At 52.8% G+C, this 11,975-nt stretch overlaps 1 protein-coding gene across 5 annotated transcripts in view; it reads right to left on the bottom strand.

Moving 5' to 3' along the window:
- INTS15 (integrator complex subunit 15) overlaps positions 1–10,948 on the bottom strand; it is a 16,390-nt gene extending 5,442 nt beyond the window's left edge. For 2 of the 5 annotated variants that reach the window (XR_005656622.1, XM_039880076.1), the window contains exons 1-4: positions 10,446–10,945; positions 9,732–9,953; positions 7,740–7,905; positions 3,839–4,084 (exon numbers count right to left, since the gene is read on the bottom strand). Coding sequence is in view for 4 of the 5 variants with exons in the window: in XM_039880076.1 (XP_039736010.1) it covers positions 3,839–4,084; positions 7,740–7,905; positions 9,732–9,953; positions 10,446–10,637 (826 nt within the window). In the remaining variant the exon portion in view is untranslated. Of the gene's footprint in view, positions 1–2,734; positions 2,775–3,559; positions 4,085–7,739; positions 7,906–9,731; positions 9,954–10,445 lie in introns of all 5 variants that reach the window. The other 3 variants (XM_039880091.1, XM_039880101.1, XM_039880112.1) reach the window with 3 other exon arrangements.
- Between the last annotated feature and the right edge of the window lie 1,027 nt (positions 10,949–11,975).

Below are 11,975 nucleotides of genomic sequence, written 5' to 3'. Positions count from 1 at the left end.
CCCCCTGCCTTGGATCCCCAGGCCCCCCCAGCCTGCCCATACCCCGCGGTCAGCATGTAATAACCAACTCCCCAGTTACGCCTTCATCGGACAATCTTCTCAGGCCCCCTCCCCAGCCCTGCCTCCCTGCCACTCCCCGGCCTCTGCTGTGCGCAGGCTGGCTCTGCCCTTTGCCCTCCTGGCCTCGCCCCGGGGCCTTGGCTCTGGCCGGGTCTTGCGTCTCCAGTGTCTACACAGGTCCCGTCACATCACGAATTTCCAGCTGCCAGGTCCTGTTCACGCCCATCGCCTGCCCCTCAGCTTCCTTGTCCCACGGTGCTGCCCGTCCCCGCTCCTGCCCTCCCTGGCCCAGTGACAGCCGCCCCCAACCCACTGCTGGCCCCTTCAGCCGTGGGTGGACCCTGACTGTCCGCCTGCTCCCCCGAGTTGAAAGGGCTGGGTCTTCTGCACACTGACATCACCCCTCCCACCTTCCAAGTACAAGGTCTGTTGCCCCAGGAGGGGCTGGGGCAGAGCACGAGGGCATGAGGAAAGCCATGAGGAAAGCTGGCCTCCTTGGTGGCCTGAAGGATCTGAGCCCCTTTTCATTTACGTTATTACTTTTCATTAACTCTGAGTAACAAATTGACTCAAAATAAGCAAACGAGTCAGTAAATCTGCAGTGGAGGCATTACAGAGGCGCAGTTCAGATCACGTGCTGGTTTGAACCCGCACACCCTGCCAGGCAGAGAGGGGCTTTCAAGAAGCTTCCCGTCTAGCTGGAAAGAGTGAACGCAGAGGACATGATGAGAAATGACAGACAGAGCCCCAGCACCGTGCCAGGCTGCCCAGGGGCTGGATGCCAGCCTAGGCGCGTCGGGACAGCCAGCCATCAGCTCGCGGATGCGGGGCCCAGTGGGGGCGGTTAGAAGTCTGGAAGGGTTCCAATGCGGACTCCCAGCTATATGTCAAGATCATGAAAGGTTTATTCCCTCTCAGTATTTTAATGTCCCAAAAACACTGCACTTTAAATAAAAGCTGTGCGCAGGGCAGGGACACGTTACGAAGGGGTCGCTACGAGAAGGGAACGGGCGCCGGCTTACCCTGGCAATGCCCTCAGATGCCAGTTTTCCTGGAGCCCTGACAGAAGAAAAGGACCAGCGCGGGCTCCTGAGAGGAAGGTGGCCCTCTGGACGAGCTGTCCGCCCCATGGACGGGCATAATCTCAAGCAGGAGCGTTCTGCTCCGCTAAGGACCACCGTGCTCCACCTTCCGTTTTCCTGTTTGCCCAGACACCTGCCCGAGGCGTCCCGCGCGGAGCCGGACATGGCGTCCCCCGACCGCACATGAGGACAGGCTCCGCTGGCTGCAGCTCGCTCACTGGCAGCGGTGAATTAGCACCTGGCCAATCCTATGGCCTCGAGTGACACGTAGTTCTGCATCAGCCTGCCACCACGGCCCAGACTCGCTGGCCCTGGCACGCGCAGTGCTGGCTCGCTCACCCTCCGCTTACGCTACCTGCCAACAGCAGCCCTGGCGCCCTGCCACCCGCTGAAGACCAGGGTGACCGTCTGAAGACAGAACATGCATCACCCACCAACCTGGCTGGGCTGCTTCAGGTCTGTAAACCCCTCAGGCGCCCACTGCCTGCGGCACTTTCAGCAGATACGACAGCCTGCCCTTCTGACCTATCGTGACACGCTAAGTGTCCGCGGGCTGTGAGACAGTTAGGTCGCTTCCAAGTTTTTGCTAATACTGCATTCGCATGAAGTATTTTGTGCACAGAGCTGTTTGCTTAAGAGAGTCTGTAAAGTTAATTAAGCAGATTTCCTAAATTATAAAAACAATAGTAAAAGCGATAGCAGCCAACACTTAGATGCTATACAAGCACAGTTCTGAGAACTTTGTTTTTCTTCCTTTAATCCTCACAAAACTTACTGCAGAATGCGGAGGAGGCGGCAGGACGTGAGGCAGGTACTGTTATTTTCTTGATTTTACAGCAAAAATGGAGGGAGTGGGAGATAAGGTTCTTGCCCAAGGCCACGTAGATAGGAAGCAGCAAGGCTGGAATCCTCCCCAGAAGCTCTCGACCACAGTTCCTGCTGTTTCCCACTATTATCGCTGCCTCCCCTCAAATTATGACAACTATTGCCATTATGGAGAGCATCCCGCGTGCCACAGACCAGGCTAAAAAACTTACAAATGCCACCTGTTTAATCCTCACCACAACCTGGGAGGCAGGTGGATCTGTGTCCCCACTTCACAAGGTGGGGAACGGGGGCTCAGAGACAGGCAGAGGCTGCCCAAGCGTCACAGCGAGCCACAGACAGAACCGCGCTCAGAACCCAGCCAGGGCCATCTGACGCCAAGGCACAGGCCTGACCAGCAAGCTGTGCCCTAGGGCTGTGGCTCTGTGGTATTTCTGCTGCTCACAATGTCACCAACACTGTGTCACCGATGTCACAAAAATTATGCAGAAGCGCTTGGTGAACGGTAAGTGACACTGAGTTTATTCTGGTTTCCTGACTCCGGCCAAGATGACCACCCTTTCGTCTTTGATTTACTCTCTCTGTGAGCTTCTCCTCGTGTGGACTGTCATCATATCTGTCCCCTACTTACCATCAGGTCCCCAAGGGGCTCCCGATATACAGAAGCTCCAGACTACAGACCGAGGAAGCCAAGACGAGCGGTCTACCCTGCCTGGCACCCCACCTGCACCTCCACCCCCAACTAGAAGTCTCGAGAGGGCACTTACTTATTATGGGGCAGCCTGGAGCACAAGGTTCTCAGGTCATCTGAAAGCAAGGAGACACACGATTAAGGAACAGACTGGAGACAGCGAGACGAAATGCCCGGACGCTCGAGATGCTAGCGAGATCCTAACGGTGCCTGACACCACAATCTCCTAACGTCGTTTAGAAACTGTTTTATCTCCAGTCTTTGCTTTAACAAACTAGTCCCCAAACAGACGCACCCCTGAGGACAGGGGTGGCTCCACGACAGTCTGCCCCGGATGGCGGGGGAGGGGCCCAGAGGCAGGGTCCTCACCTCGCACAGCAGACGCCCACGAGAAGCGGGAAACCCAGTGACTGCAGCTTGGGGCCACAGGCAGCTTCTGGGAGCCAACGGTTAAAAAGCGCACATGGGGGTGTCACTCGCACCAGCTCCTTCTCCTGGGAGCTCGTGCACTGAAATGCAGAACTGAGGAACCCTCGAAACAGGCGACAGGAATGTTTTATGCAATGAAGCCTGTGCGTTTTATTGCACGTAAATTATGCCTCGATAAAAAAAGACAGCAGAAAAAGAAGATTCCTTATGAGAATATTAAGAATATTAAGCTATTATCCGCACTCTGGAGGAGTCCCCGGTCCAGGGCAAAACAGCAAAGAGACACGCCAACGTCATGGTCACAGTGCCCTGCCTGCGTACGTCCTGTGATGCCCCCGCTTCCCCCACGTTCACTAAGAGGAAAGAAGTCCTAAAAGAGGCAGAAAACAGTATTTGTCCAGGAGCCCGACAGTCTCTCAGACAGGTGGTGGTATCCCCACCCCCGGGAAGGCCAGGGCAGGAAATCACCCACCTCTTGTACACAGCAGGGCACCAGAGGCCATGGCCACTTGCAAAGCCTGTGCGAGCCGGTCCAGAGAGAGCTCGATCTCCTGGGAGGCGTTGAGGGGGTTCAGTTCATCCGCCAATCTGTTGATCTCCTCCACCAGCGGGACCATGTGGTCAAAAAGGATCAGCCCCAGGCGCCCATAAAGATTCTTCTCAGTTAGGTGCACCTGGAGCATCATCAGCACCTGCAGGATGCTGAGATGGAGTTTTGAGTACAAGAGGTGGGAGTCTCTGTCCATCCCTCCTGAGTCCTGTGCAGCTTTGCTGGTGACGTGGCCATTGGATAAGGAGGGCTTCTTTTTCCTTTTATAAGCCAGAGGGGCCTTCACACACCAGCGGATCAATCCAGTGAGTGGGGTGAGCTCTAAAAATCCTATCGGCAGATTTGCTGCAATCGGAGTATTTAAAAAAGTGATGAGAATCAATCTTGGGTCCTCAAAAATCCAGTTGACAATCATTTCAAGCAAGTCCAACGGTGGGATGAGATCGTCTGCAAAGACACATTCAGTTAGGAGGGTGTTCGGCCCCAGTTACAGGAGTGGACGTAGGGGACACAGACTGAGTTTGCAGCACTCGCCACCTGACAGTCAGGTTGCCTACTTCTTCGCTCGTCTACTTCCCGTCTCCTTCCCTAGAACAGCCCCTCCGTGAGGGCTGGGACTCCCGTCTTATTCCGTGTCCCATCCCCGGTGAGAGGACCGTCTGGCCAAGCCAGGGCTCAAGAACTGTGTTAACTCAACAATTTCCTAGAACTCCGTTATGTCTTGAAGAAAGATCAATATGTAATTTGAAACAAAATTCTACACTTTTTATGTCTGAAACTACCACCACGCTTCACTCCTTCCCTGTGACCCCCGGGTTTGGTGTGTCCTCCAGGGTACACGACAGCTGTGGTGGTCTTCAGGAGGCTGCTCAGAATCCAGTCAATGATCTGTCAGCTGCCAAGGGCCATCCCAGCCCCAAACCCGGGACCCTTGTCTACGGAACAGCCTGACCTCCTGTGACTCTTAGGAACTGGCCCGTTCTACGGCCTAGACAAAAAATAAAAACAAATGTTGACGTTTATTTTGGGCTTCCCATGTTCCAGGCACTGGTCTAATTCCAGTAACACGTTTAATCCTCAAACAACTCCAGAGGAAACTGAGGCACAGTGATGTTAAAAAATTCCCTAGGATTCATCAAAAATACGTGGTGGGCCCACATCTGACCCCAGGTGGCCTGGCTCTTAACCATGAGGCTACACAGCCCATCCTGGGATCGGCGTGCAATGCCTTCAGGTGGCTCTGAATGAGAGTGGGTCCCCGGCCTCCTGTCTCTGGGGCTGTGCACCCCTCAGCTCGTGACAGAGCCCTGGCTGGGCTGCTGAGGTCCAGCTCCAAGCACAAGAGAGTGTGAGGTGAGAGACACACATGTTGCTGTAAGGCCCCTGCCTGCTTTTTCTGAGGAGATGGGCCTTTTCCCCTGAGATTACGTCTAGCTATTGTTTTGATGTTAAGCCACTGCCCCCACTCCTAGCCCTTCTGTTACGAAATGATGGCAACCGTACGAAGCAGCGGTCCGTGAACCCTAGTTGGCAAAACAAACAGTGGGCAGCCCTGTGTCTGGTCCTTCATTCCCTGGAACACTACCATCTGGGAAGTGCCGGTCCTGTGCCCACTCCTCTGCCATGCTGCCCACCCCCACAATCTAAGCCGAGGCGCCTCCGAGGACCTGAAGGCAGGGTGTGGCTGCGCGCGTGTGGACTTGAGTGAACAGTCCCTAAAACCTTCCTGCTGATAGACCTGCGTTCTCGGCACCATTCGGATAAGCGGCGGTTCTGCTGGTTCGGTGAGCTGCTTCCTTGCTGTGGCTTTGAGGGCACAGACTCCCCAGGAGTGCTGTTAGCAGAAGCACGGCATCGACCGCCATTCTGACAGCAGACTCCAAGTCCAGCCCTCCGGGGCCGCCGCCGGGCGCCCGGTGACTCCCGTATCTCCAAACTCATCAAGCTGCGTACATTAGATACGCACAGCCTGTCCTATGTGAGTCACGCCTCGATAAAGTGGTTTAAGAAATCACTGAGACACATCGAACTGGTAAACCGGAGTAAGAGAAAAATACTGTCTCATACCCATTCTTGAGTGTTAGTGGTGTTCTCTGAACATTATTTCCTTTTCCATATGTTAATTAATCCATTCCCAATGGTAAGGCCAATTTCTGTCCTGGGCCTGGAATAACAGGTGACCGAAAGGGCAGCTATGATGCTGTAATGTAGGTTTAATTCTTTCCTAGCGGAAAACAAAAGGCCTGAATGCTGTTCCCACTATTAGCAGCTCTTAGGAAGCCCCAGGAGGGCGCCGGGGAAAACTCCACCCCGGCAGCAGGCACGGCTCGGAGCCCTGTCTGCCACCCCGGTGGCGAACCACTCCGGGAGGATGGAATTGGCATGTGCCTGCAGCGTGCACTTGAACGTCCGCACTGAGTCTACACTAACTTTCTCCTGAGAACTAACACATCTAACAGCAAGGAAAAAAAGTCGCACGTAAAAGGCGAAGCAATATCATCAGGGAGGCGGTGGGAGGCCAGTGCGGGGCTGCTGAGCATGGAAAAGCCTGTTGAAGGCTGTTGAGCTGCTGGCTTAGCTAACGGACCAGGATGAGGAAGAGGGTGTCTGTCGGCCCCCTGAACGGCAGGAGCTGAGGGCAGGAGGGGGGACCCAACACGGAAAGCTGGCCATCATGTCCCTACAGGGCGAGGCCCTCCCATTGCCACGTGGCAAACGGGCGCAGCCCCGCTCTGCCTATCCACAGCCTGTCAAAGAAATCCTGTAGGCTTTCTTTTCTGGAAATCCGCAGAAAATGGTCTGAACAAGGGGCTCTGCTGCTCGTCAGGGACGCCAGGGACGAGGGACACTAGCTCCTCCCCGCTGAAGTCAAATGCCACCTAATGGCCACGTGAGGCCCTCCCCTGGCATCTTCTTAAAGAAGTCTCAAAAGCATCCCTGAGGGGGGAGGTAGGTGGGTAAAACGGGGTCAAACGTAGTGACAGAAAGAAATCTCACTATGGGCGGTGAACACACAATGCAATGTACATATACGCCTTACTGCTGAATTGTACACTTGAAACTTACTGGATTTCCTTAACCTATGTCACCATAATTTTTAAAAAGTTAAAGTAAAAATAAGTAAATTTTTTTTTTAAATCTCCAGTGTGACACGCTGGGGACACACTGCCACCTAAGGAGCATTGCTGCCAAAAACGTTTACCTTGACTATTTTCATAAGGAAACAATCAGAGCAATCCAAACTGAGGGACATTCTGCAAAACGACAGGCCTGAGCTCTTAAAAAAGTCTGTGTCATAACGGGTATTTTTAAATGCCGGAAACTGTTCAGGATTTGAAGACCAAAGCGACATGACAATGCTGTATAAAGTATGATCCCTGATCTGGACCCTGAATTCTCCTGATCCCCCAAAGGGAGGGAAGGCAGAGGCTATAAAAGACGCTACTGAGATAATCACGGAAATCTGAATACAGACTGTACGTGAGGTAACAGTATTCTGCCAACATTTAATCCCTTCGGTGCGATGACGGTGTCATGGCTACGTAAGAGGATGTTCTTGTTCTTAGAAGACACGTGCTTCGTGTGCTTAAGCGTGTGGGACACAATACTGGCAACGAACTCAAAAGTTGACGGAAAAATATCTGCGAGTGTGTGTGTGGAGAGGGGGAGAGAAAGAGAGAGAATGATGTATGGTAAAGGTAAACAACTGGTAAATCTGGGTAAGAGATATGTGAGTGTCTGCTGTAATATTCTCGCAACTTTCCTGAAGTTTAAAAATGTTTCAAAGTAAAAAGTGAGGGATAAAAAAGTAAGTCGAGTGTAGGGAGAAAGCCACATGTCTCCCAGACACCAGACCCTGGGCTTTTGGGCTGCCTGCCGCGTGGGCCATTCTGAATCGGCCAAGTGCGAATCACTGACAGCTCCTGGCGCCGATTCCACAAGTCCAGGCAGCCCATTCCTCTAGCTTTCAGCCTAAAACGCACATTTCAGAGGGAAAAAACGGCCAAAACATTCACTGGACGTTACACCTGAGTATTCAGTGGAAATAAAACTGGCAATCGGCTGAAGCTTCTTTAACGGCAACAACGTGTTTAAAATTTACCTGACGACAGGTCATAAAGCGCAGTGACGGAAGTTATGAACTGGCAGCAGAAGCGAGGGCTGGCACTGAATATCTGCTTCAGCGTCTGGACGGATCCCGGCACCAGGCAGCAGTAGTCGTCCACGAGGGCCCTGGCTAACCTCACGCAGTAGACCACGGGCGTCCGCTGGAAAGAAGCCACAGCCCACGTAACTACAGGTGTCGTCAGCTGGTACACTAGCAACTCTGTGCAACCGGTGAAGGCCACCAGAGCTGGCAGAACCCTTCCAGGAGCGGTAAAGACGTTAACAGCCCACTCTGAAGCAGCAGCTGGCAAACTAAAGCCCACAGACCAAATCTATCCCGCGACCTGTTTCTGTAAGTGAAGTTTTACTGCAACACTGCCCTGCTCCGTTTGCCCTTGCGTTACAAGGACAGAGCTGAGGAGCCGTGACAGACCGTATGGCCCACAAAGCCTAAAATATTCACTATCTTGCCCTTTATATAAAGAACCTGCTGAACCTTGCTTTGAAGTTTACTTAGGAAAGGCCACTTCTGACTCTGGTGAGAAAATGACAGCTTCTGTCATCCCGTAGGTGAGGCTCCGAAGGTAAAAATTAACAGCTGCTACCACTTTCTAAAGAGACCGAGGAGAGTCTGTGAACTATCGCAGGATTTCGAGCAGTACTTTCCTCCATTTCTCTTACAGCCCTATCCTTACACGTTTCCATAATACTTTCAAGTCCTACATCGCCACCCTCTCCTGCCTTTTTCCTTCCCACTCAGACGCCGATGTGTAACCACTGCCACGTTCAATAGCTGCTCGGGATGCTACAGTTCCAGGGCCCCGACACGGCCTGCAGGGGAAACGGCAAGGAGACAGCAGGCCAGACTGCTCATCAGGCTGACCTCTGGCCACAGCACCAAACCAGCCATCTCTGCCTTTCCCAAGAGGAAGCCACAGCCCCTCCCTGCACTGTGGCAAACCCTGACCCAAACCACTAGGGCCCTGTCCTATCGTTCACATCCGCTTTCATTTTGCCAAAACCCCAGCACGACTGCATCAGAAGAGATAAATGGAAAATTATATGATAAATTACAAGATGCTAAACTTGATTTCACTAGGCTGTCAAGGGATAGAGGCAACCTAGAGTTAAATATGACACACATGATCAATTCAAATGCCCCAGAAATCATATTGGTGAGAATTAAGGCACTCGTTTACCACAGTGAGAATTACCTGTGTAGTACAAAGAACAACTTATCTTTCTGCTAGCCAAATTTTAAAGATAAGATTACAAGAAAAACATTTAAATATATTGAAAAAAAAATGGCTTCGAGAACTTGAAAATGAAGCAGGTTTGTGAAACTGAATGTAATAAATTCTGTTAACATAGCTGAGGATCATATTAATCAAAGTTTTGAGTTAATAATCACTCTAAGTGGATTATCAATTTTTCAAAGACTTTGAGTAACAAAAAAGCAAAACGAAATGAATCTTCCAAAATATCACATCTACTGTAAATGTACATTTTTTTTTCCTTTGATATTTTAAAACGCTCTGGAAAATTCTTACATCCACATCCATTAGAATAGCTATCCACTTTGTAATGTCATCCTGGAACAACTTAAAACAATTCACTCTCTTACTGACCTAACTGTAGAGAAAACAAGCAAACGTTGCCACCATCTGAGATACCATGATCTTTAAGAAAAAAAAAAAAAATCCTATCTTTGATGCTGCACGCATAGTTGTTTTTAAAATCCTACCTATCCTTTTCAACTAAAAACGATTTTTCACATGTACTGAAGATGGAGCCTTAATTTTTTTCTTTTTAAAATGCATTTATCATTACAAACTACTGTTTTCTTAAGAATAGTTACTATTGGGACATCAGGACACAGGCTAGTGACATCAAGGAGATAATATGTGGAAAAGGTCTCTCAAGAAATCCAATTATTGAACATTCCTGACACTAAGTATCTCTTCAGAAATCTCAGGAAAAGAAGTACCTGGAGCCAGGAGGCTGCACACTCCAACACTGGGATTCGACATACAGCCACTGCCATGGAGACCAGTTTTCCCAACAAGCTCATTCGACTGTCATCGGCTTTGTTCCCTTGGGGGCTGAAAAGGGATGAGAAAATAATCTGCCGGACAGAGTCCTTGGTTTGCTCCTGGAAATAATTGCACATGATTTCAAGAAGTTGGAGCTCCTGAAGTGAATTCAATCTCTACAAAACAAATCCAGGACAAGCGATGAGAAATTTAGTTTTAACATGCACCTTAATTCATCCAGTAAGAAGACAGGAAATATTCTATGTTCCCCAGGACACATTTCACCCCTCTAAAGCCCAGGTGCCAAGGAATAGACCTCTCCCGTTAATGCCAAGAAATGTCATTATACATCATTATGCAGCATGCCAGGGTCCTCGGAATGACCTACATACAGTGCTATGAGCCTCTCCATAACAGGCCTTCAAAGCCCCTTTCTTTAACACCATCGAGGCACGTCTGTTACACGCCCCGCGAAACAGGCACACAGCTGAGCAATGCTCAGGACTCCAGGGAAGGTAGGTTTTGGTTGCTGCTGCTGGAGGAAGGCCAAGGGCGAGAACGGGGCCCCGGACAGGAAGGATGTTTGTGGTTTGGCAAACACTTGTCACCGAGACAGAGGTAAAAAAGAGCAGGAGCGGAGTGCTCCAGCCGCGGTCTGCCCGCCGCACCTTGGGCTGCGCGCCGCGCTCCTTGGGCACCTGGAACACGAACTCCTCCAGCAGCTCCACGGGGCCCTTGTCCACGATGGGCAGCGGCGCGCTCTGCAGCTGGCTGCTGAAGTAGATGTCCAGATGGTACAGCACCTCCTTGGCGGCGCTCAGCGCGTCGCGGCGCAGCAGCGAGTGGCGGATGTCGCTCATGGTGAGGCCGCGGCGGCCCGGGGCCCGGGGAGCGCGTCGCGACTTCCGCCCCGAGCCCCGCGGACGCGCCCGCCGCCCTGGAGACAAAGAGGCCGCGACCCGGCCTCCCGCCGCCGAGCCGGGCCTGGGCCGTGGCGCCCGCCCGCCGCTCCCGACTCGGCCCGCTCAGGCTGCCATCCCCGCCGCCGGCCGGCGGAAACCCCAGGTGTGCGACCGCGGCGCCCCCGAGAGCCGCAGGAGCCCGACGCCGCGGAGCGAACGGCGGCGGAACGCCGAGCACGGCGACGGCGGCCCGCAGAGGTCAAGCGCGGTCCGCGCCGAGAGCCCGCTCTCGGGAGGGCGCCACCTGGCGGCTCGGCCCGCGCGCGCAGGAGTTCGCGCCGCGGCCGGGACACGCCCCGCCCCGCAAGCCCCGCCCCCCGGCCTCGAGACCGCCTGCCGACTAGGGACGCAGCGGGTGTGGAGCCAGCAAGCCGCGTGCCACAGCCACCAGTGAGCGCTCAGTGGGTCTTGCGCCCCCCGCCGTACCCGAAAGACAGGTCGAGGCGGCCTTTGTTTCCCTTGCCCGGGGATCAAAGCCTACACGTTTTGCACTGTGCGTTCTCCCCAGTAAGGACAGGGTGGAGGCGCAGGGCCCAGGTTCAGGACTCAGCAATTCATCTGGAAGTTTCTATCTAGTCTGAACTCACAGGGCTGCAATGACAAATGGAGCCTTCCCACCCCTGACTCCTAGTTCCTGTCCCCAGGGTCTCTATTCCCCAGTCCCCCTCAGGGTATACCAGGAGGGCCATGCGAATCTTAGCTATCGGCTCCTAACACTTGCCCACCCTAAAAACCCTTGGCACGTTCTCTTTCCTGCATTCGTCTCTGCACTGAACTAACTGGGGGGTCAGTTTGGGATTTTAAAAATGGGACAGAAAAGACTCCAATATGGCCACAAGAGGCCAGTAGAGGGCAGACAGAAGGCTGCAAGTACAGAAATGTGACTTGTGTAAAAGACCCATGCAGGACCAGGGCGGGCCTGGGTGAGGATGCTGGGTATGGTTTAAGACATGGGGGAAAAAAAAAAAAAAAAAAAAGCCAAGGCAAAACAAAACAAAGCCAAGGTCTTTCCCTGGGAGAGATGGGAAGGGCATCAAAGAGGGGACAACCTGGCGTAATTTTAAGTCCCTGTGACCCTCCTGCACATCAGGGGACAGAGCCATAAGATCCTTCCTGTCCAAGAGCCTAAATCTGGAATGGGAGACCAAGGCCAACTAGAGCCTCTGAGAAGTCATCTCTGAGCCCCCTGGACTTCAGAGGAGCTCGTCCCAACAGGCTGAACGAGGGGGATTTCTA

Source organism: Pteropus medius, unplaced genomic scaffold (genome assembly GCF_902729225.1).
Source record: "Pteropus medius unplaced genomic scaffold, Ma_sr-lr_union100, whole genome shotgun sequence".
Taxonomy (NCBI): domain Eukaryota; kingdom Metazoa; phylum Chordata; class Mammalia; order Chiroptera; family Pteropodidae; genus Pteropus; species Pteropus medius.
Note: the sequence above shows the minus strand (reverse complement) of the source record. Positions and strands in the feature narration are given on the sequence as shown.